The 23,797-nt window shown below is 49.2% G+C and overlaps 1 protein-coding gene and 1 non-coding gene across 3 annotated transcripts in view; one reads left to right on the forward strand and one right to left on the reverse strand.

The window, feature by feature from the left end:
- Positions 1–488: 488 nt before the first annotated feature.
- On the forward strand, positions 489–592 carry LOC128597850 (U6 spliceosomal RNA). Its single transcript, XR_008383405.1, has one exon. It is a non-coding gene; the product is annotated as a U6 spliceosomal RNA (small nuclear RNA).
- Positions 593–798: 206 nt separating this feature from the next.
- MARK4 (microtubule affinity regulating kinase 4) overlaps positions 799–23,797 on the reverse strand; it is a 39,410-nt gene continuing 16,411 nt past the window's right edge. The window contains exons 9-18 of one of the 2 annotated variants that reach the window (XM_053608270.1): positions 21,367–21,486; positions 20,785–20,884; positions 18,290–18,399; positions 18,028–18,187; positions 13,522–13,739; positions 7,763–7,866; positions 5,311–5,589; positions 5,081–5,160; positions 4,040–4,084; positions 2,260–2,464 (exon numbers count right to left, since the gene is read on the reverse strand). In XM_053608270.1, the coding sequence (XP_053464245.1) occupies positions 2,400–2,464; positions 4,040–4,084; positions 5,081–5,160; positions 5,311–5,589; positions 7,763–7,866; positions 13,522–13,739; positions 18,028–18,187; positions 18,290–18,399; positions 20,785–20,884; positions 21,367–21,486 (1,281 nt within the window). In that variant the 3' untranslated portion in view covers positions 2,260–2,399. Of the gene's footprint in view, positions 2,465–4,039; positions 4,085–5,080; positions 5,161–5,310; positions 5,590–7,762; positions 7,867–13,521; positions 13,740–18,027; positions 18,188–18,289; positions 18,400–20,784; positions 20,885–21,366; positions 21,487–23,797 lie in introns of both variants that reach the window. The other variant, XM_053608269.1, reaches the window with a different exon arrangement.

Consider the following 23,797-nt stretch of genomic DNA (forward strand, 5'->3'; position numbering starts at 1 on the left):
GCTAGGAAGTTAGCAATGAGGATCTTAAGCTGAAGCGGCAGAAATTTTTTTTTTTTGTAGAGACAGAGTCTCACTGTACCGCCCTCGGGTAGAGTGCCGTGGCGTCACACGGCTCACAGCAACCTCTAACTCTTGGGCTTCCGCGATTCTCTTGCCTCAGCCTCCCGAGCAGCTGGGACTACAGGCGCCCGCCACAACGCCCGGCTAGCGGCAGAAATTTTTAACTACCAGGGTTAGTTTTGCCATTAGGAAAGGAGTACTCTGGACAGTGCCTGTGGCTCAAAGGGGTAGGGCACAGGCCCCATATGCTGGAGGTGGTGGGTTCAAACCCAGCCCTGGCCAAAAACTACAAAAAAAAAAAAAAAAAAAAAGGAACGAGTACTCACTAGATAAAATGACTAGTATTAAATTTGCACTGAAAAAAAGAGTAGCCTGATGCCTGGCTCCAACCATACCTGAAGACAGGCACTGGGGGGCTATTCAATCCGGTGCTTGCTTCGGCAGCACATATACTAAAATTGGAATGATACAGAGATTAGCATGGCCCCTGCACAAGGATGACACATAAATTCATGAAGCAGTCCATATTTTTAGGCTGGGCACGGTGGCTCACACCTGTAATCCCGGGACTGTGGGAGGCCGAGATGGGTGGATTTGCTTGAGCTTAGGAGTTTTAAATCAGGAGCAAAAGCAAGACCCCATCTGCACTAAAAATAAAAAAAGAAAACTGAGGCAAGAGGATTGCTTGAGCCCAAGAGCTGGAGATTGCTGTGAGCTACAACAGCTTGAAAATCCTGTCTCAAAAAAAAAAAAAGTAATACAATTTGACAATACCTTTTTGCTTAAGCAGTGTAGACAGATTATTAGTCCTAATACAGCATTTCTTGTTAATTCTCCACACATGCCCAACAAAGCAGCCACAGCAAAATTACCCACCATTCTCTGAAGACATACCAGGCATCCCCACTTAGGGGATTTTCTTCGCCCAGATGGGATACCTAGTTAACTCCTACACATCCTTTAAAGCCCAACTCCAGCATTGGTTCCTTTAGAACATCTTCAACACCCACACTTTTCCTTCCAGGCTCCCAGGACATTAGTTTCTCTAGTGTTTTGTGTCACAACCCCTCTCTCAGACGGGGATTTCTCACGTCTTCATATCCAGCACCAGGCTTGGCACTGAGTAGGCACTAGTCAATGACTGTTTATTGAATAAATGTACTATTGGAGTAAGAAGTGGTTTGAAGTCCAGTGTAACATGGCGGGCAGGAACGTGAGTGGATGAGGCTGAGTTCTGTCCCACTCTCTTCGACAACCATCCTTGACCCTCACACCCCCAGTACTCCCATTCTGCAGATGAGAAAATTGAGGCTCAAAAAGGAGAGACCATTTGCCCAAAGTCACATATCTCCTCTTCAACTCACTTGCAGGTGAGGGCAGGGAAGGAAAAGCCCAGGTCAGCGTGGGGGGCGGGAGGGGGGGGACTCTCCTAAGTTTATTGGGCAAAAGGCTGCAGGTGAGGGGGCTGACAGGATGGTGGGGTATAATAACTTAAAAACTGGAGGTGACAGTGGCAGCTCCTCAAGAGACCTCTGCAGGGGGGAGGGTGTGGGGTATTTACAAGGATTTATACAAAGTGCCCCGCGCCAGCCTGGGGCAGGAAGAGGGTTCGAGCATGAGGGGAAGGGAGGGGAGGGAATCTGCCTCTCTGACCCCCACCTCCAACCCCCCAGTTCTCCAGTCTGTAGGCTCAGCAGCTCTCCCTGTCCCTGCTCAAGGCCTAATCCTTGAGGTGTTGAGAGGAATGGAAAGATTTTCTCAGTTTCCCTTCCTGCCCTTGCCCTGCCCCCAGAGTCTCCTCAGCTGCCCCCCGTGGCAGGGTGAGGGGGGACAGGACCGGCTGGAGGCTCCAAGGAAGGTGCCAGCTCCTCCCTACTAAGTCTCCTCATTCTTCTCCAGTGCCAAGCGGCCCCAAAGGACAGCATAGGGAACGATCTCTGTCTCCATATCTAATTCAGGGACACTGAGGTGATGACACAGGAAGAATCCCCTCCCTGCCCCCTTTCCCTTCTGTAGAAGTGAAGGAGACAAGGGAGAGGAAGAGAAGAAGACCCAGGCTGTGGTGGCTCAGAGCTCAAGGTCATTGGAGATGCGGGTGACGAGGGTGCGGAAGGCCAGGGCGGTGCCCGCCACACGGCGGAAGAGAACTCCCCGCAGGCCAGGCCGCGGCAGCTGGCAGACCTCCACTTCGAAGTGGGACAGGGGCTCGGGCCCGCCCGCACCCCCGTGCAGGCAGGCCAGCAGGAACGGCTGTGGCTGGCGGCAGCGGCAGCGGGCGGCTGCTGTGGCCTGGCGCAGAGCTGCCATCAGGGCCTCGGGAGGGCGCGAGCTGGTCAGCTTCACACTCCAGGGGAATCGGAGCAGCCGGGGGGCGGTTTCCGTTTGATCCCAAGGTAGATGGCAACTGAGGTGGGAAGACATCAGAGGTCAGAGACGGGGAGGAGGAAGGCAGTGGAGGATGAAAGGAACAGTTCTTCCTACTTTGGGACAGACTCCTAGCTGACCCCTCAAAAACCATTCTCCCTCTTTTACTCCAGTGACAGAGTTTCCACTGGGCACACAGATGTCCACCTAGAAACCACATTTCCTAGCCTCCATCACAGCCAGGTGTGGTTTTGTCTCTCAATTGCGGCATGAGAGTGGAAGTGAGGTGTGTGAGGCCACATCACCTTTTCTGCCACCTCCTCCAAGCTGGGCTCAGCAGTGTGACGCCTCTGCCATGAAAATGACAACAGGACTCTAAAGGATTGAGATGGAAGAACATGGGGACTTGAATGACCTCATAGAACCGGGTGGCCCTGGCAGTCTGGTTTGGCCACATAGTTTGTGTGACAGAGAAATTTTTCCGTCTGTATTTTGAGATCTCTTTGTTACAGCAACTGAGTTCATTACCTAACTAATACATCCTCTGGTAATGACAAACACTTTCCTTCTGGGGAGTCAATCTTCCTCACTGCAGACCAATGATTCTTAACCAGATGCAGTGCTGCCTATAAAGAGGGGTATTTGGAAGTTTCTGGGGGCTTCTTGATTGTCAGAAAGTCTTACAATGACAGCACCACTGATGTTTATTAGTTTAGGGACAGGGGCAGGTCAGGGATAATAAATGTTCTGCAATGTACAAGAGGGCCTGCATGACAAAGAAAAGTCCTGCCTAAAGTATTCAGAGTTCTTCCAGAGCAGCACGGCACATCTACTCTCTCTGGGTTAGATGGGGCTCACTGCTCCTGAGCTCCCGGGGGGGGGGTGGGGGGGGGTGGGGAGGGAAGCACATGACTCAGTTCCGGCCCATGAGAGTATTCCACCTTCCAGGGCACTGTGATTGATGAGTATATGACCAGGTCTGACCAATCAGACTATTCCACCCCTCTGGCCACAGGCATTGGCTGAGGGATGGGCACTTGACCAAGTCCCGCCTAATAAGAGTCAGTCCTGGGACTTTGTTGGAACTACTGGGAAGACTCTGGTTTCTAGGGGAGTCTCTAAACTGGCAGATTATAAGACCAAAGCAAGGGTTGTCAAACTAGTTGTTGCCTGCATTTGTTAAAAAAAAGTTTCATTGGAACAGAGCCAAATCTATGCTTTTGCGCTACACTAATAGAACTGATTAGGCATGACAGAGACTCCCTTGTTCATAAAGCCTAAAATATTGACTAGCTGGGCCTGTGCAGATAGTGTTAGCCACCTGCTGGCCCAGAGCTGCCGGCAACCATTCTGCCATTATTGGAGGAGAGGTGAGAGGAGGTGGAGGGTTGGCTGGCAGAGAAGTTAGGCTGTAGATGGGGGAAGGCTGAAGTTAAAGGTCAGGGGAAAGTGCTCAGGGATTGAGTAGAAAAGAGAGGAATCAATGCAGGGGTGCAAGGGGCTGGCCAACGAGGCAAGGGCAATGGGGGCACTTTGTGGGGAGGTCTGAAGAGGTGAAGGGAGGGGGGTGGCGCAGCAATCAAGGCTATCAAAGCTAGGCCCATCATGCACTCACCTTGCGACCTCAGGTCCCCCGATTCTCTCAGATTCGTCTGCGACCCTAGTGGAGGGGAAAGAGACAGTGTCTAATCTGGACATTGAGATCCCTCCTCCCCCAACCCACTGCCTCTGGAGCTTCCCGCAGCCACTGCCCCAGTCTCAGTCTCTCTTGCTGGCTGTGTCTGGGCTGGGGAGTGCTAGGAGTCGGGATTTGACATCCCTGTCCATCCCCAGAATGGGCTTGCTCTGAAATGGTTAGTGCAGGTTGTAGGAAGGATACTAAGGAATGTAGAAAATGGAAGAGACGAGAGTGGGTAGATACACCCCTACAAAGAAAAGTGGCCAGAGAGAAAGGGAGAGAGAGAGACACACACACACACACACACACACACACACACACACGTACGTCACTCAGTTATGCATTCAGGCTTTGTTCTAATGACACACCCCTTGTGAGGCCTCCCCATTTAAAGCTGCACCCTCTCTGCCCCACACCCCTGATCTCATCCCCTGTTTTTTTTTTTCTTAGTACTTGCTGCCACTAGGCAGTCTAGGTATTTCACTCATTTATTTTTTTAGTGTCTGGATCAACCATGACAATGCTGGCTCTGCCGAGGCAAGGATTTTACCCCAGGCCCCAGGGTGGTGCCAGGCACATAGTAGGTGCTCCATGAACAACAGTAGCAATCAATAAAAACAGCAAATAATTTATAATACAACCATAAAGCATTTTCCAAGGCAATATTCTAAGCTCAGTCCATGTCACCTCATTTAGTCCTCACAACTACCCTAGGAGGAAAGTGCTGTTATCCCCATTTTATAGAAGAGGAAAGTGAGGCCAGGGAGGTTGAGTGATTTGTTCAAGGTCACTCAGCAGAAATAGGATCTGGACCCCAAGAAGCTGTGGTTCATCGAGTAAATGAGCAACCAGACACCACATATGGTCCCTATATTTAGCTCACATCCACAGAGTCCCCTCCCCAAAGTCCCCACACACAGGCCAGACATGTAGCCAGGGAGGCAGAGCCAGAGAGAACAGAGTATGGACAGGACTTACTGATCTTGGATCCCTGGGGCAGAGAGGCGCCCGAAACACAGCGGTTAGAGTTCTGCCGTTTAGAGGGATCGAGGGTAACCCTGCAGTGTGAGGGAGGTAAGGAGTGACAGGGGAGGAGAAGAAGGAAGCAGAGGAGGAAACATTAGGGTGCAAGAGAGAGAGCAGACAGAAGACAGGTTAGACCCCACTGGTACCCACCCTGCCCCACCCCCGCAGCCTGTGGAGCTCACCTTCGGGTCAGTTTGGAGGTCAGCTTGGTGAAGAGGTTGGTGGTGGGGCGTGGTCGCCCAGCGGGCAGGGGTGCGGCCTCATGGGCCAGTGTGGGAGAGGCAGGGGGACCATTCTGCACACTCCCACCACCCCCACCCCCTGCCCGCCGATCCCGGACCTGGCCACCATGGAAGGTGCTGCGGATGGTGGAGCCTCGTGCCAGACGGCTCCGCTCCCCTGATGGGGGAGCTAGGCTGTGACTGGAGGGGGAGGCAGGGGGCACTCGTGGGGTGCCTGAGCTGTGGGCAAAGAAGGATAAGTCAAGGTGGGGCCCCAAGGCAGGCCAGGGCCCCAGTCCTGATTCTTCACTGTCCTGTCCCAAGACCAGAAACCCCAACCAGCCTGGAGCTCAGAGACAGGGATACCACGTACAGCTGTGTAGGCTGTGTACTATACAACCCTGGCATTATTTTACTGACTCTCCCCCGTCCTAGGTTACCAATCCTTCAAACCATCCCTTTTTCAAACCTCTACTCTCTCCAAACTATCTCCTACCCCAACTCTTCTCTCTACAAACTCTGCAACTGGGTAGATTCATATAAATTTTTGGATGGAGATGCTATCTGTTACCCAAACCTCAGGAACCAAATCAACACAACAAACATTCTGCTGTCTGAACTCCCATCATCCAAACTTGGGAAAAGGAATAAATATAAATGTCAAGGATAACTGTATTCATTATGACAATTTTTTGACCTGTGAAAATAAAAGAGGACAGGACCCTCTTTCTAATTTTGTCAAAATGCTATGTGGGTCCCACTGGCCTAGTACCCTTGTCTGGCCCCCTTGACTCTCCTAGTCCTAACAGGAGAGCAGACCTCAAATTTCTACCCTCCCAAAGCCGAGATCTAGATCTCAGACTGTGGTAGAGGGCCGCCACTTGAGAGCAGACCTCAAATTTCTATATTTCCAGGTGTGTCCCCCCAGTCCAGCCTGGATCTTAGAGGAAACCATGACTGTGACAGAGGGCCGCCACTGAGTAGAGTCCATCTTCCTGTTTTACTCTTGGTAACCAAACCCAAGTATGAGCACTGTACATGGTTGCCCAGCCAGGGACTATATTTCCCAGGCTCCCTTGCACCTAGGGATGTAGATATGGTGATTCTCCAGCCAATGGGACACAAGCAGAGAGTTCTGTACCATTTCTGGGTCGGGTCTCTTTAAAAGAATACTGCTTGCCCTCTACTCTCTTTCCCCACTTCTCCAGAGTTGCAAATTAGCAGCAATTGGTACAGTGGCCTCAGCCCCAAAGCTGAAGCTTCACACTGAGACTGGAAGAATCAATCTGCATCTGGATGGTCACATCATAGAGGACTAAATCTCTGTCTCATTTAAGCTACTGTAACTTGGGATCTCATCATTACAGCAACTGAGTCTATGATCTAATTGATCCATTGTCTCTTGACCAGAACTGGGAGGTCATCTATTAAGTGGTTACAAATCGCACTCTAGAGTCACTCTGGAATCTTTATGCCTTGACTTACCAGTGTGGCTTTGGACTGGTTACTTAACCTCTCCATGTCTCATTTCCTCAGCATCGACCTCTTAAGAGTTATTGGGAGCATTAGCCAGCTAATATACATGGAGGCCTGGCATAGGCGGCAGCTTCATTAATGTTCACTATTATTATTTTTATTTATTAACCCCTCCAAAAGCACTCAATTATTGAATGCCTACTATGTATCAGGCCTTGGGCCAGGCACAGGCCCTGGAGACAGACAGCATCAGCCACATTTTAGAGGAAGAAACAGAGATGCAGAGATTTGCCCAAAGCCATCCTGGCAGCACTGTGAGTGGAGGGGCCAAGATTAGAACTCAAAGTGAGAAGTCCCAGAATCATGACTGCCAACTCTTCCATTACCCTACCATGCCAAACAGGAGCACCCGCCTCCATTCATTAGGTGCACTGCAGAGTGTCAGCTGCAAACGTGCTGCCCTACAGTTCAGGTGGGCGGCAGTGTCCTCATGAAGCCAGGTTGCCCTACTCAGCACTTGAACTGTGATGTGAACCAATTCATTCCCTTTTCATGCTCCAGCCGCCTGGACTGGTTTCCCTCACTCGCCAGCTGGAGAGTCTGAGAACTAGCCAACCAGATGATGTTGAAGCTGTGACATTCTGGGGCTTCTCTTAAGTTCTAAAAATGGATCATTCAAAAAAATCAACTCAAGTTCCCAAGGATAGTGGGCGGAGGCAGGGTAGACTGCTTTCTTCGTGCTGACGACTAATTAAGTGGGAATGATTTTCACGGGGGTACAGGGGTCAATTCTGCCAAGGGAAGGGCAGACACACACACCCTCCAGCCCCCATAGTCCCTGCCCCTCAATGTCTATCATACTGAATCAAGCTGAGTTTCTGCTTGCCTTCCCCGGCTCCCCGCCCCCACCACCACCCTGCTGCTACCCAATCCGTACCTGTTTTCTTTGCCATTTGGCAACAGTGAAGGGCGCTCAGCCCCTGGGCGCTCTGTGCATACATAGGTGTTCCTGCGGGCCATCATGCTGGGGGGGAGGTTGTTCTGTGGGAGGCATGGCCAGAAGGGGGTTGAAGAGGAAAAGAGATACCCCTCCCTCTCCCCCTTGCCTTCTCTGCCCTCCCTCATGAGGAATGAGTCAGGGCCCCATGGGGGAACTGAATGAGCAGGAGATGGTATAAAGGTCTGAAAGACATGAAACATTCTCAAGTGAACCCAGCCATCCAGGAGGACAGGGGAAACTGAGGGAGGGCAGGGAAGATTCCAGGGAGTAACCTTGTCCTCCACTAATACCCAGCCCTAGAAGGCATAGCTCAGCTACACCAAACATTAACGTACCCGTTCACCCCATGCTGTCTTCCCTCCTAGCCTTTGCACTGGCTGCCTCACCTGTTAGAACATTCCTCCCACCTTTCCCCTTGACTCACTCCTACACATCTTTCATGCGTCACTTCATAACGTGTCCCCACCCCCAGCCCCTGGCTGAGTCAGGTGCCTCCATCACAGTGCTGTCAATGTCTGCCCCCGTGTGCATCCCCACCCCACACTGGACCGTGAGCTCTGTGAACACAGGGAGTATTAGGATCACGCTGCCTCCCTCCCAAATGTGCTGGAAAGAGATTCTTCCTTTTCTCTGGAAGTTTGTCTAAGATTGGTGTTATTTCTTCTTTAAGTATTTGGAAGAATACCACCAGTGGGAGCTATGTGAATCCAGAATTTTCTTTATGGAGAAGGTTTTAAATTATGGATTTAGTATCTTTAACATGAATGTAAGACCATTTGGGTCTTCTATTTCTTTTTGTGTCAGTTTTGATAAACTGTGTTTTTAAAAAAACTGTCTATTTCATCTAAGTTGTCAAATTTATTAGCATAAGGTAATTTCTAATATCAACTCACTCTCTTTTTTTTTTTTTAAGAGATGGACTCCTGGCTCGGCGCTTGTAGCTCAAGTGGCTAAGGCGCCAGCCACGTACACCAGAGCTGGTGGGTTCAAATCCAACCCAGGCCTGTCGAACAACAATGAAAATCGGAACAAAAAATAGGACACTGTGGTGGGCACCTATAGTCCCAGCTACTTGGGAGGCTGAGGCAAAAGAATTGCTTAAGCCCAGGAGTTGGAGGTTGCTGTGAGCTGTGATGCCAGAGCACTCAACCCAGCATGACTCTCCCCAGGCTCTGTCTCAAAAAAAAAAAAAAAAAAAAGACTCCCACTATGTTGCCTGGGCTGGAGTGCAGTGGGTATTCACAGGCTCTGTCACCATGGACTGCACTCTGGAACTCCTGCCTCAGCCTCCTGAGTAGCTAGGACTACAGGTTTATACCCATTGTGCCCAGCAATCATCTTATTAAACTTTTTATATATTAGAACAAAATTATTTTCACGTTGAATATTGGTAATTCATGTTCACTTTTTTTTCCTTAGTCTTGTTAGGGGTTCACTGATTTTATTAATTTAGTCAAAGAACTAACTTTTTTTTTTTTTGGTTTTTGGCCAGGGCTGGGTTTGAACCCGCCACCTCCAGCATATGGGACTGGCGCCCTACTCCTTGAGCCACAGGCGCCGCCCAAGAACTAACTTTTGGTTTGTTGATTTGCTCTTGTGTACCTCTACTCTCTCCTTCACACATTTCTTTTCTTTCCTTTAATATGTCCTCCCTTCTACATTATTGGGTTTAAATTGCTGTTTCTTTTCTAGGATATAGGGTGTGTTTAACAATGACAACAGCTCTCATTCACCAGGTGCTCACTGTACCAGACGCTGTGTGAACTGCCTTACCTATAAGATCTTAGAAGATCCTCACAACAACCCAGGTTCCTTAATGAGCCCACTTCATAGCGTAGAATAATGAAGCTCACTATATAATGAGATGTCACTTGCCCAAGGTCACACACCCCATCAATGTAATCAAAACATTATTAGTCTGTATCTGCACCACTTCCCCAACCTGCTCCTAAACATTTTTTTTTTTTTGAGATAGAGTCTTGCTATGTTATCTGGGCTGGCCTCAAACTCCTGGGCTAAAATACAGCGGTTCTCCTGCCTCAGCCTCCCAGGTAGTTGGGACTACAGGTAGGTGCCACCACATCTGGCTGCCTCCACTTTTTATTACTATGTTGAGGATATTTTGGTCCCTTCAACCTGTACTATATCATTCTAGGGAAGTCAGAGACAAGAAAGCCAAATATTACATTTCCCAGACTCCTTTGCAACACAGCTTCTGTATATAAATTTGGTTCTGCCAATCTTTGCACTCATGAAGATTTGGAAGGTGGAAATGGGGTGGCAGTTGCTTTCTTGACCCATTTGACTTCAGCTCACACAGTTAAGGTCATAAAAGATATTTGCTTCAATAGGCCCTAATGCCTGCTGTCCAGGTAGCTGGGTGTCAAGAGGCTCTTCTGGTAGAGGATGAGGTTTTTGAGTCTTGGATTACAGCCATGACTGTGTGTTCTTTTTCTTTTTTGTTTTGAGACAGAGTCTCACTCTGTAGCACTGGGTAGAGTGCCATGGCATCATAGCTCACAGCAACCACACATTCTTGGGCTTGAGAGATCCTCTTGTCTCAGCCTCCCGAGCAGCTGGGACTACAGACCCCTACAACACCCGCTTAGTTTTTCTTCTTTCTTTTTTTTTTTTTTTGTAGAGACAGAGTCTCACTTTATCGCCCTTGGTAGAGTGCCATGGCGTCATACAGCTCACAGCAAACTCCAACTCCTGGGCTTAGGCAATTCTCTTGCTTCAGCCTTCCGAGTAGCTGGGATTACAGGCACTGGCCACAACACCCGGCTATTTTTTGTTACAGTTTGGCCGGGGCTAGGTTTGAACCCACCATCCTGGGTATATGGAGCTGGTGCCCTACCCACTGAGCCACAGGCGCTACCCTAGTTTTTCTATTTTTAGTAGAGACAGGGTCTACTTTTTGCTCAGGCTGGTCTTGAACTCCTGAACTCAAGCAACCTAATTGTCTTGACTTCCCAGAGTGCTAGGATTACAGGTGTGAGGCACCATGCCCTGCTGACCATTTGTTCTTGAATTCACTAGAGCTGGGGCACCCTGAGAGGTAGCAGCTCCTTTGGTGGGTAGATTTTGCTATGCGGTAGTGAGTGTTGTCCCTGTGGGTCCAGCCCATTGTCTGTTCCTCTAATCCTTCTTACAGATTTTTTTTTTTTTTTTTTTTGAGACAGAGCCTCAAGCTGTCACCCTGGGTAGAGTGCTGTGGCATCACAGCTCACAGCAACCTCCAACTCCTGGGCTCAAGCGATTCTCCTGCCTCCGCCTCCCAAGTAACTGGGATTACAGGCGCCTGCCACAATGCCCAGCTGTTTTTTGGTTGCAGCTGTCATTGTTGTTTGAAGGGCTCGGGCTGGATTTGAACCTGCCAGCTCAGGTGTATGTGGCTGGTGCCTTAGCCACTTGAGCCACAGGGGCCGAGCCTTCTTACCGTTTTATTTCGTTTTCATTTTCCTTTTTTTGCCCATCTAACATTATGTCAGTTATCATTTATTTTGCTTTCTTTTTTTTTGAGACAGAGTCTCACTATCTAGAGTGCTGTGCTGTCACAGCTCACAGCAACCTCAAACTTTTGGGCTTAAGCGATTCTCTTGCCTCAGCCTCCCAAGTAGCTGGGACTACAGGCATCCACCACAATGCCTGGCTATTTTTTTGTTGCAGTTGTTTAGCCGGCCCGGGCTGGGTTCAAACCCACCACCCTTGGAGTACATGGCTGGCACTGTAACCACTGTGCTATGGGTGCCGAGCCAGTTCTTTTTTTTTCATGTTATACTACTATTTTATCTTCTCTTTCTCTGGCCCTGGCATTCCCACCCTTTTCCTAGATTACAGATTACCAAGTATCCACATTCTGTTTCCCCAAGGCCCCTCTGGTTTAAGCTGGCCAGGTGTCCCCAGGTGCACCTTCTCTCAACTCATCCCATGGGGCTCTCTCCCTGTTGCCCCCAATCTCTCCACATAGCCTTGGAGTCCTGGGCCCAGAACTTGGGTAAGTAGTCAGTCCTGAAAGGTGGCTACTGGGTTACTGCCAGAAGCCATCAGTCCTTGGTCACTGTCTTTGCTGCTGGTTACCACTGGTCACTACCGGTTATGGCTGGTCACAGCTGGTCAAAGCTGGTCATGGCCAGTCACTGCCAATTAAGGCTAGCCATTGCTGGTCAAAGCCAATTAAGGCTAGTCAAGGCCATCCAGATATTTTCATAACTGGTCACTGCCAGATAAGGCCAGTTACAGCTGAATGCTGCCAGTTAATGATGGTCACACCTGGTCATAGCTGGCTGTAGTTGGACAACAGTGGTCACTGCCAATCAAGCCAGTCACTATTGGTCACCACCAGTGATAACCAGTAATGGTTAGATACTATTGGTCATGGCTAGTCACTGGCAGTCAAGACTAGTCAAAGCTAGACAGGCATCAACAGTCATCACTACTAGGCTGGAGACCACCTGATGGCTGGGACCTCCGCAGAAATACCCAACCCTGGCTACACACCCAGAATCTGGTTTGCCTCAGGTTTTTTTTTTTTGGCTAGGGCTGGGTTTGAACCCGCCACCTCCAGCATATGGGGCCAGTGCCCTACTCCTTTGAGCCACAGGCGCCACTCCATTGCCTCATGTTTTTAGAATGAAAATAAACCCAAAGTGACCACATACCAAGGGCACTAGGAAGAAATTAAAAGGATGGGCGTGGCACTCGTAGCACAGTGGTTATGGTGCCAGCAACATGCACTGAGGCTGGTGGGTTTAAGCCTGGCCTGTGCCAGCTAAACAACAACAACTGCAACAAAAAACAGCTGGACGTTGTGGTGAGTGCCCGTAGTCCCAGCTACTGGTGAGGCTTAAGGCAAACTGTTAAGAGTTTGAGGTTGCTATAAGTTGTGATGCCACAGCACTCTACTGAGGGTGACATAGTGAGACTCTGTCTCAAAAAAAAAAAAAAAGAAAGAAAGAAAAGAAAAGAAATTAAAACCCTTAATTCTTATAACTTTATTGTGAAAAAACAAAACCTTATGCTAAAGATGAAATAATCCCAGCACTCTGGAAGGCTGAGGCAGGAGGATAGCTTGAGCCTAGGAGTCTGAGGTTGAAGTGAGCTGTGATCACACCACTGCCTTCTACCCTAGGCAACAGAGCAAGATCTTGTCTAAAAACAAAAATATCCTGTCTAGAAGCATTTTTTGTCCATGTGGATGGAAACCCACACTTTCAAAAGCTTAAGACCACAACCAGTTCACATAGCTAGTGCCTGTGTAGGCAAGAACCAAATGAGACCCCAGTGGTCAAGGGCATCGTCATGCTGAGCAGCCCCTGAGCATGAGTAGAGGGGCCACAATTTCAATGTGCCAAGGTTTTGCTAAGGGATGGGGGAGGCAGCTTCTGTCTCCTAGATTTTCAAAGCACTTAATAGCCCAAATTAAATTCCTCCTGCTGAAAACACTTACTGCACTTCATTCTGTTTCTGACACCAAAAGTTAATTTATATGCTAGCACCAAGAATTAGCTCAGGCAAACAGCACTCAATAAATGTTTGCTGAATGAACGAATAACTGGGTATGTGAACGAGTACTGTGTGGTGGTCTGGGAAATGGGATGACAGCAGGATCGGAAGAATGTGACCCAGGTGGTGTGTACAGGCTGGCCCACAGGTGGTGGCACCCCCAGCCCTGCCCCTCAGCCCTGGGCACTCACAGGGGTGCTTGTGCTGTCCTTCCGTCGCTCTGGGATCTCTGCCTTGTTGGGGTTGTGGGCGCTGCTGACCATGGGGCTGGAGGGGGGCAGCCCTCGACTTCCACTCCCTGCAGCACTGCAGCTCGCCTTCCGGCCTGGTAGCCGCTCCTCTTTCAACTCCGTCTCCCCTGTGCTCGTTGGGCTGCGCTTGGGGTGCAGGGGTGCTGGGGATGGGCCACCTGGCAAAGGGAACATCAATTAGACCTGGCATCACCAAAAAAACCCAGGATCGACTCTGGGGGACCTTTGGAACCTAGAATTCCTTACATGGGCTATAGTCTCTGTGTAGGCCATTCTGATGCTATTTGTCAAAATTACCAATGCACATATACCAACCCAGAACCTTCAAATAAATGACATGATGTACCATAGGTCATTCATTGCATGCCCCTAACCCTAACCTTTCAAGACAGGAAGCAGCATAAATGCCCCTTAACAGGAGAATGGCTAAATTAGTCCATGCCAGGAAATACTAAGCAGCTATAGGCTGGGCACGGTGGCTCACGCCTGTAATCCCAGCACTCTGGTAGGTCAAGGTGGGAGGATCACTTGGGTTTAGGAGTTGGAGACCAGCCTGAGCAAGAGGGAGACCCCATCTCTACTAAAAATAGAAAAACTGGGCAGGCATCATGGCCGGTGCCTATAGTCCCAGCTACTTAAGAAGCTGAAGCAAGAGGCTCTCTTGAGCACAACAGTTTGAGGTTGCTGTGAGCTGTGACACCATGGCACTCTACCCAAGGAGACGGGTGAGACTCTGTCTCAAAAAAAAAAAAAAAAAAAAAAAAAGAACAAGGAAGGCTTTATGACCCACATAGAATGGTCTTCAAGATAGGCTGTAAAATAGAAAGGCAGGGTAAGGGATGAGCCTATGATGTGCTATCCTTTGCATAAAACAGTATTGTATATGAATATCTCCAAAAGACGATCATTTGTATTAAAAGGGAAGAATATATTTATTGTATGTATATTATCTTTACCTTCCTTACTTCTTTCTCTCAATTCCTTCTTTTCTTCCTTTTTTCCTCCCTCTTCCCATATCTATCTCTTTATATATTTGCATATGACTAAAATCTCTCCAAAACAATTCACATAAAACCAGTGTCAATGGCTGTCTTTAAGAAAAGAACATTTGGGCGGTGCCTGTGGCTCAGTGAGGAGGGCGCTGGCCCCATATGCCGAGGGTGGCGGGTTCAAACCCAGCCCCGGCCAAACTGCAACAAAAAAATAGCCGGGCGTTGTGGCGGGCGCCTGTAGTCCCAGCTGCTCGGGAGGCTGAGGCAAGAGAATCGCGTAAGCCCAAGAGTTAGAGGTTGCTGTGAGCCGTGTGACGCCACGGCACCCTACCGAGGGCGGTACAGTGAGACTCTGTCTCTACAAAAAAAAAAAAAAAGAAAAGAACATTTTCCACTGGCTACCTTTTTTTGTACTAACAAATTTTGAAGGATGTGACTGTATTAACAGTTTCAAAAACAAAACAAAACAAAAACCACATCTAGTCTCTTGGGATGTCTTAGGAAGCTGCTTTAGAAGCAGGGGGTGAAAAGTGTTTACGAGCTTCAGATAGTAAGGACATCCGCATGTAAATCTTTGGGACCGTTAATGCTCACAAGTCCCAGAATCATGAGCTGGGAGCTCTGCGGTATTGACAGACACGGGGCACTGTTAGCAACCCTTCACCCTGAGAATCCCCAGAACCCATGTCTCAGAGATTATTGCAGGTACCATGATCTAACCACGTGGAGGCACAAGCTTCTTAGGGACTGCCTGGCCCAAATCTTGTTATTTTATAGACAGGGAAAGCAAGACCCAGGGTGGGGAGCACCCAGCCATGGTGGAGTGAGGGTGGAACCAGCACCTACTGCTGAGTTCCCTGACACTTGCCTCCTCACTCTAGTGTCTGTCCCAGAGTAAAGAATGTCACCGCTGCACACAAGTAGGGATGTAAAAATTAAAGTTGGGAAATTCTGGGCAGTGTCTGTGGCTCAAACGAGTGGGAAGCTGGCCCCATACACTGGAGGTGGTGGGTTCAAACCCAGCCCCAGCCAAAAACTGCAAAAAAAACCAAAAGTTGGGGGCGGCGCCTGTGGCTCAGTCGGTAAGGCACCAGCCCCATATACCGAGGGTGGCGGGTTCAGACCCGGCCCCGGCCAAACTGCAACCAAAAATAGCCGGGTGTTGTGCGGGCGCCTGTAGTCCCAGCTACTCGGGAGGCTGAGGCAAGAGAATTGCTTAAGCCCAGGAGTTGGAGGTTGCTGTGAGCTGTGTGAGGCCACGGCACTCTACCGAGGGCCATAAAGTGAAACTCTATCTCTACAATAAAAAAAAAAAAAAAAAAGTTGGGAAATTCTCAGGAACTTCCTGAAACTGTTAAACAGAGTTACCAGGTGATGGAGCAATTTCACTCCTGGATATGTACCTAAGAGAAATGACCACAGCACACACCAAAACATGTCCATGAATGTTCACAGCAGGAGCCTTCACAACAGCGAAAGAATGGACACAACCCACAAGTTCGTTAGTGATGAATGGATAGACAAAATGTGGCGAATCTGTGCAATGGACTGGTATTCGCCAAGAAAAAGGAATGGAGTACTGATATGCATATCACCAATGAAGCTCGAGAACATTATGCTAAATGGAAGAAACCAAGCACAGGCTCGGCGCCTGTAGCTCAGTGAGTAGAGCACCAGCCACACACACTGAGGCTGGCGGGTTCGAGCCTGGCCCAGGCCTGCTAAACGACAATGACAACAGTAACCAAAAAATAGCCAGGCGTTGTGGCAGGTGCCTATAGTCCCAGCTACTAGGCAGGCTGAGGCAAGAGAATCGCTTAAGCCCAAGAGTTGAAGGTTGCTGTGAGCTGTGACGCCACAGCACTCTACCGAGGACGACATAGTAAGACTGTCTCAAAAAAAAAAAAAAAGAAACCAGGCACAGAAGACCACACATTGTGTAATTCCATTTATCTGAAATGCCTAGAATAGGCAAATCCATAGATACAGAAAGTAGATTAATAGTTACCAGAAGCTGGGGTGCAATGGGGGTTGGGGGCTGGATGGAGGATTGTAAATTGACAGTTAAGGGCTGGGACTTTCATTTTTGGGTAATAAACATGTTCTAAAATTGGTTGTGGTGACGGATGTACAACTCTTTAAATGTATTAAAGCTACTAAATTGTACACTTTAAATGGGTAAGTTGTATGGCATGTGAATTTCACTTTAATAAGGCTGTTAAGGCTCAGGGCCTATGCGCAGTGGTTAGGGCACCAACCACATACACCAGGACCGGTAGGTTTGAACCTGGCCCAGGTCTGCTAAACAATAACAACAACAACAAATAGCTGGGCATTGTGGCGGGCGCCTGTAGTCCCAACTACTTGGGAGGCTGAAGCAAGAGAATCGGTTAAGCCCAAGAGTTGGAGTTGCTGTGAGCTGTGACGCCACAGCACTCTACCAAGGGCAACATAGTGAGATTCTGTCTCAAAAACAAAAAAATAAGGTTGTTAAGAAAATAGTGGAGAGGATTAACATTTGATGAGAGTGTGAGTAAGAGACCTCTCAGAAGTTTCCATGCCTAATTGCTGGTGGTGGTGTCTATCCAATTTCTGCCGATGTCTGTCAGTTGCAGTGTGGGGGACAATTAGGTGTCTGCACAGCCTCCATCCACTAGGAAAGACCTCCCTCACTTCAGTGTAGAGGACAGGCCAGAAGGCAGGCGCTCAGCAGCCACTTTGTACAATGTATCCTCCTGTGCTCTAGTCACAGTGGATTAATCTCAACTGGTCTCTGATATTAGAGCTCCATCCCTGACAAGTGGACCAAAGAGATTCCAGTTTCCATTTGGGCTGGTCCCTAAAACTGAGCTGTAAGAAACTTAGGAACTGAGAGATCAGGAAAAAGATAAGGTCAGATAAGAGACAAAGAAAAACCAGATAAGCCAAGACAAAGCAAGACACCGAATATCTATCCTGGGTCCAGCTGCTTTTCCAATTTTAATCCTTTCTTGAACCTGGCTGTCGTGTTCCTCCAAGTTCCATGTGATACCCCAATATGTTTGTACGATATTCCTCCCAGGGCTGTGATTAGCTCCAGAGGGTTTCTGTTGCTTGCCAATCAGAGTATCATGACACAGCTCAGGTCTGAGCCGCAGGGTGGGAGATGGCGCTTAAGAGTGGAGGGCTGGGGCGGCGCCTGTGGCTCAGTCGGTAAGGCGCCGGCCCCATATACCGAGGGTGGCGGGTTCAAACCCGGCCCCGGCTGAACTGCAACCAAAAAAAATAGCCGGGCGTTGTGGCAGGCGCCTGTAGTCCCAGCTACTTGGGAGGCTGAGGCAAGAGAATAGCTTAAGCCCAGGAGTTGGAGGTTGCTGTGAGCTGTGTGAGGCCATGGCACTCTACCGAGGGCCATAAAGTCAGACTCTGTCTCTACAAAAAAAAAAAAAAAAAAGAGTGGAGGGCTAATACTCACAGAAGTCACTATGCCTGCGCTGGCGGTGGTAGGTGGAAGAGGAACTCCGTTGCCCTTTGCTGTGGCTAGTGCCTTTGCTGGAGCTCGTTCCATTGGTGGTGTCGCTGGGCGCCCGCACCCGTGCCAGGGCCAGCCCTGGGGTGCCCCGGTCCCCACCCTCCTGTGAGAGGATAACAGATGAGGTGCTTCAACCCTTGCCCCTCAAGTCCCTCCACCCCATGGATTGATTGTACATTCCAGAGGGCCCAGGGCACCCTCTGACCTCAGTTTTCCTGCCCAGCAGGAGGTAGGTAGCGGTCACTTCGTTGTACTTCTGGCTGGTCAAGGCCTCTTTGATTTCTTCCCGTGTGTAGCCCATACCCACCATCACCTCTAGGAGAGGGGGATGGAGAGAAAGTTCAGTCTCCCCAGACCTTATGCTTCTACCCATTTCTGTGTCATTCAGCAATGTCTACTCTCTAACCTTTCCCATATCCATTCTCCAGCATCACCCTGGTTTTCCTTGAAAGAACATTCTTTCCCCTTGCTGCCATCCAGCTGACTTAAGACTGCTACAAATTCCACCAGAGGAATATAAACCCAGGCCTGGCTAATCAGAACGTTCTACCCCTACGGCCATATTGATTGGTTCAGGCATGTGCCAGGTCTAGCCAATCAGAGTATTCCATTCCTAAAGCTACACTGATTGGTTCAGGGAAGGCAAATGGCCCAGATCCAGCCAATTAGAGTATTCCATCCCCAAGACCACAACTGATTGGTTCAGGGGTAGCCCTATGAGTACCAGCCAGGGGTTTTTATCAGCACATTAGGAAAGTGACTTCTGTTCCTGATGGGGTGCCCAGGCTACTAGGATATGTTCTTGCCAGCTTGCCTCCTGTCTGAGAGCTGCCTGGGAAAGAAGGTACCAAGGTGAAAATTCTCACCTATCTCTAAGCACCTGGATCCAACTTGGGCCTGAAGGCCTCTTACCCTGGCCTTTTCAGTTATGTGAATGACTAAATGATCACTATTAGGTTAAACCACATGAAACTGCCAGTATTGAGATTTTTTGATCTATAGCAGTGGTTTTCAACCTGTGGGTCGCAATCCACAGGAACTGTATTAAAGGACTGCAGCGTCAGGAAGGTTGAGAACCTCTGATCTATAGAATGGCAATTTCTTTCTTTCTTTCTTTTTTGTTTTTGAGACAGAGTTTCACTATGTCACCCTCAGTCCCTGGCGTCATAGCTCACAGCAACCTCCAACTGTTGGGCTTAAGCAATTCTCTTGCCTCAGCCTCCCAAGTAGCTGGGTCTATAGGCTCCCCGCCACAGCATCCGGTTATTTTTTTGTTGCAGTTGTTTACTTGGCCTGGGCCGGGTTCAAACCTGCCACCTTTGGTGTATGTGGCTGGCGCTGTAACCACTGTGCTATAGGTGCAGAGCCTATAGAATGGCAATTTCATATGGTTTAAACTTTTTTTGTTGTTTAACTTTTTTTTCTTTTTGAGAGAGAATCTCACTTTGCCACCCCCGTAGAGTGTCATGGTGGTCATAGCTCACAGCAACCTCAAATGCCTAGGCTTAAGTGATTCTCTTGCCTCAGCCTCCCAAGCAGCTGGGACTACAGACATCTGCCACAATACCCGGCTATTTTTTTTTTTTTTTAACCCGGCTATTTTTTATAGGTGAGGTCGCACTCTGGCTCAGGCTAGTCTCGAACCTGTGAGCTCAGGAAATCCACCTGCCTCAGCCTCTCAACTGCTGAGATTATAGGCGTGAGCTACCACACCTGGCTATTTAACCTGTTGTTATTATTATCTGGTTTAAGCTGGACTGACTTAGATTTTCTGTTACTTGCAACCATGAAAATCTTGATTAATGCAGACAATCTGTGATGGTGGCCTCTATTTCCTCAGCTGTAGAATGGTTACTGGGTGGTTTCCAAGTGGCTCTTCTAGAGCTAATGCTTTAGGGTTCAAGAGTTTTAGGACTATAGGCCAGACTAGAGGCATCAGGACAAAAGAGTGGCAAGACGAGACATATGACAAGGTGGGGGTTTTCCCAAAACACACAGAGCACCAATGACTTTGTACTCCATCCCTTCTAGAAGTAATCTGTGGGCTTTGTGCCCATAGCTCAGTGGTAAGGGTGCTGGCTGGCCATATACACTGGGGCTGGTGGGTTCAAACCCGGCCTGGGCCTACTAGAACAACAATGACAACTACAACAAAAAAATAGCCGGGCATTTGGCGGTGCCTGTAGTCCCAGCTACGTGGGAGGCTGAGGCAAGAGAAGTGCTTAAGCCTAAGAGTTTGAGGTTGCTGTGAGCTGTGATGCCATAGCGCTCTACCAAGGGTGACACAGTGAGTGAGACTCTGTCTCAAAAAAAAAAAAAAAAGAAACAGAAATGATCTGTGATTTATGTCTTAATACTCGAAGACAACACATGGACACTTGTCACATGCTAGGCATTAATGTAAGTGCTTTATGCAGACTGATTCATTTACTATTCATAACAGTTCTATGAGATGACTATGATGATTATTCCTATTTACAGATGAGGGCACAGAAGCATAGAGAGGGGAAGCCACTTGCCCAGGGTCACATATCTAGAAAGTGGCAGTGTGGGGAATGGAGCCCAGAATCCTCACTACTCTACGAGCCTTGCAAGTTTCTCTGATGCACTGACCAAGCGGCCAAGTGCTGGCAGGCTTCTGCCTTTTCTCTGTGGCCCATAGCTCTGAGCTTCTGGACACCTGCTCTCCCTGACCCTCACCGATTCGCTTGGTGTCCCCGAAGTCCTCCTCGGGTTCTGTGTATGGCTTCAACTCCTCACCCTCATAGCCAATGTTGATCCATTTGTCTTTCATGATTTGCTGCAGGGATCAGAAGCAAAGCAGACAGGGATCAGAAAGAACCAGGAGTAACATAGCTCCCCACCTCCCAGGCAGACCCTCAAGTTGGGCTACCTGCCCTGCTCCAACCCGCCATGCCTAACACCCAAAACTGAGGTCTTCCTAAGAGTTAGCACCCACTCACCCTCCCCCAACCCTATCCCTTGCCGGAGCCTCTTGATGCCACTCACCCTCCTCCGCATCATCTGGGCCCCTGGCACCCTGTAATCATCCTAGGAGCTCATTAACTAATTACTGACAAGGCAGGGAGTGGGTGAGGCTGCCAGCGGGTGGCATCAGGACGGGCCCGGGAGCCTTTCCCTGGTCTACCCGTCTACCCCCATCTATCAGCAGTGGCTCTTAGGCAGGTGGGCATGGGAGAGGAAAGTGTGGCAGGAAGGCTGTTGGGGGTGCAGAGTTTGGTGAAGTCAGGGATGGGAGGCACCAGTGGGTGTGGGGCTCACCTCGAGGGTACAGCGCTTAGCTGGGTTCAGCACCAAAAACCTCCGCAGGATGCTCTCACAGTCTGTTGACATGTAGAAAGGGACTCGGTACTTCCCTCTGAGGACACGCTCTCGCAGCTCCTGCGGGGATAGGGTCACTGGGGGAGGGGTCCACCTCGACTCCTAATCTCTTACACACTCATCTTTGGCCCTATCCCTCTGATAGTAGTGACAGACGCTCTTAAGCCTAGCTTTGAGTGGCAAAACTCCAGTCTTCTCTCCCAACCTCAGTTTCCCATCTGTAAAATGGGAACATTGTACAGATGTAGCAATTAAGTCATAGTTTTTTTCAAAAGCTAAATACAATAGAACCTCCATAGTTGACCACCTCCTTGAGCTGACCTAATTTTTTTTGAGACAATGTCTCATTCTGTTGCCCCAGGTTAGAGTGCCATGGCATCACAGTTCACAGCAACCTCAATTCCTGGGTTCAAGCAGTCCTCTTGACTCAGCACCTTAAGTAGTTGGGACTACGGTGCCTACCACCACACCTGGCTAATTTTTCTATTTTTGGTAGAAATGGGGTCTCACTCTTGCTCAGGCTGGTCTCCAACTCCTGAACTCAGGCAATCCACCTGCCTCAGCCTCCCAGAGTGCTAGGATTACCAGTGTGAGCCACCATACCCTTCCAGGCTGACCTAATTTTCATAGACCAGACATGCACCAGATTTACGTATCAGTACAGTAGGTCCGATTCTTTATGTTGACCACTTCCATATGTTGAGCAGTTTTACAGTCCTTTGGGTGGTCAACTTAACAGAGGTTCTATTGTAACTTTTCATTCAGAGGAAGTCTTACAGAGAAAGTGAATTCTCCATGCCAGATCAGAGGGAGATCACCAAGTGAGCCTCTGGGGCCTGTCTTCTTACCTGCAAAAAGATCAACCCCCCCACCCCCCTTCACAGCCCGCTGCCCCCTTCTGGGGCATCTCCTACTACAAGGAGATGTGCATGCGCATCCAGGGAGCTTCCTGGGTCTGCAGGCCATTGCAGCCCAAAGGGCTATGAATACTGCGCCTGGCTGGCTTCTGGTGCACTCACCCAACACTGGGCAGCATTTTCTGAGCTTTTTATGTAAATCATAATAAATTCATTTGGGCAATACCATGCAATACCATGAAATGTAGTTATGATCTCCATTTTCTAGGTGTGGAAACTGAGGTCCAGAGAAAGGTTTGGTCCCTTGCCCCAAGTTGCATGACCAGAAAGTGGTAGGGACCATGTTGGAACCCAAGCAGTGGGGCTCTAGAGCCTGCACTTGCAAATAGTGGACTACAATGCCCCCTCATATGATGGCAAGATAGTATTGGGCCACTGTTACCACCACCACAGCGGCCCTCAGGAGTGACACTGTGTCTAGCCACCAGCCCCTGGAGAAGTGCTTTATATACATAGACTGGGTGCAAGTGGATACTCTTAATGTCCTCCTCTTACAGGTAGGGAAACTGAGGTTCAGAAAAGGACTTGTCCAAGGTCACTCAGAAAGGAAATGACAGGGCTGGAAACGGTCCCTGGCTATCTGCCTCTTTTGCCCAGCAAGGCTGGGATATCTGCTGGGAAATCAGCACAGCAGGAAACCTGGGGCAGATGATTCACACAGGTCTTGCCCTTAGAAAAGGTCTCTTAGCTTCAAGCTTGGAGCTCGGAAAAATTATTGCATGTAGGGAACCCTCATCCCAGGCTCTAGGTACTTCCGGGGTGCAGGGGCTTTGCTAAGTGAGCACTTTGCATCCCTGATCTCAGCAAGTCCTCGAATGGCAGCTACAGGAGTGTTTGTGATCAGTCATTGATCAGCGGGGGGACTAAAGCCCAACAGAGTCAGCTACTCAGCCAAGGCCACTGCAAAGAAGAGACTTCCTCCCCCTTCTCTGCTCTGGTGGCCTGTGCTCAGTGAGGATTTCCCTGACATCTTGATTTCAAACCACCACACACTCCTCATGGGCTGCTGCGAGCAGGATGGAGCAACCCTGCTGCAGAACCCCCGCTGGAAATGCACCCTGGGAAGTCAAACTTTAAGGCAACCCACACTGAGGGACATCCTGCAAAGTGATGAGCCTGAACTTGTCAACAATGCCAGTGTTACAACAGACAAAGAGAGGCTGAGAACTGTTCCAGAGGAAAGGAAATATAAGAGACGGCAAGAACCAAATGCAACTTGGGAGTCTAAGTGGATTCGTGACCAGGGGAAAAGTACAGCCGTGGAGGATGCTCCTGGGATGATGGATGGAATGTGAGGGTGGGCCGAGGGGCCGAGGCCAGGATTGTACCAATGCTGTATTTCTTGTGTGGGATCAGTGACAGGGAAACGCCCCCTGATCTCAGGAGATAAGCCACCATAGACTTTAGGAATAAAGGGACGCAGTGTCTGCAACTAACTGTCAAATGGCCCCTCA

This window comes from Nycticebus coucang, chromosome 10 (genome assembly GCF_027406575.1).
Source record: "Nycticebus coucang isolate mNycCou1 chromosome 10, mNycCou1.pri, whole genome shotgun sequence".
NCBI lineage: Eukaryota > Metazoa > Chordata > Mammalia > Primates > Lorisidae > Nycticebus > Nycticebus coucang.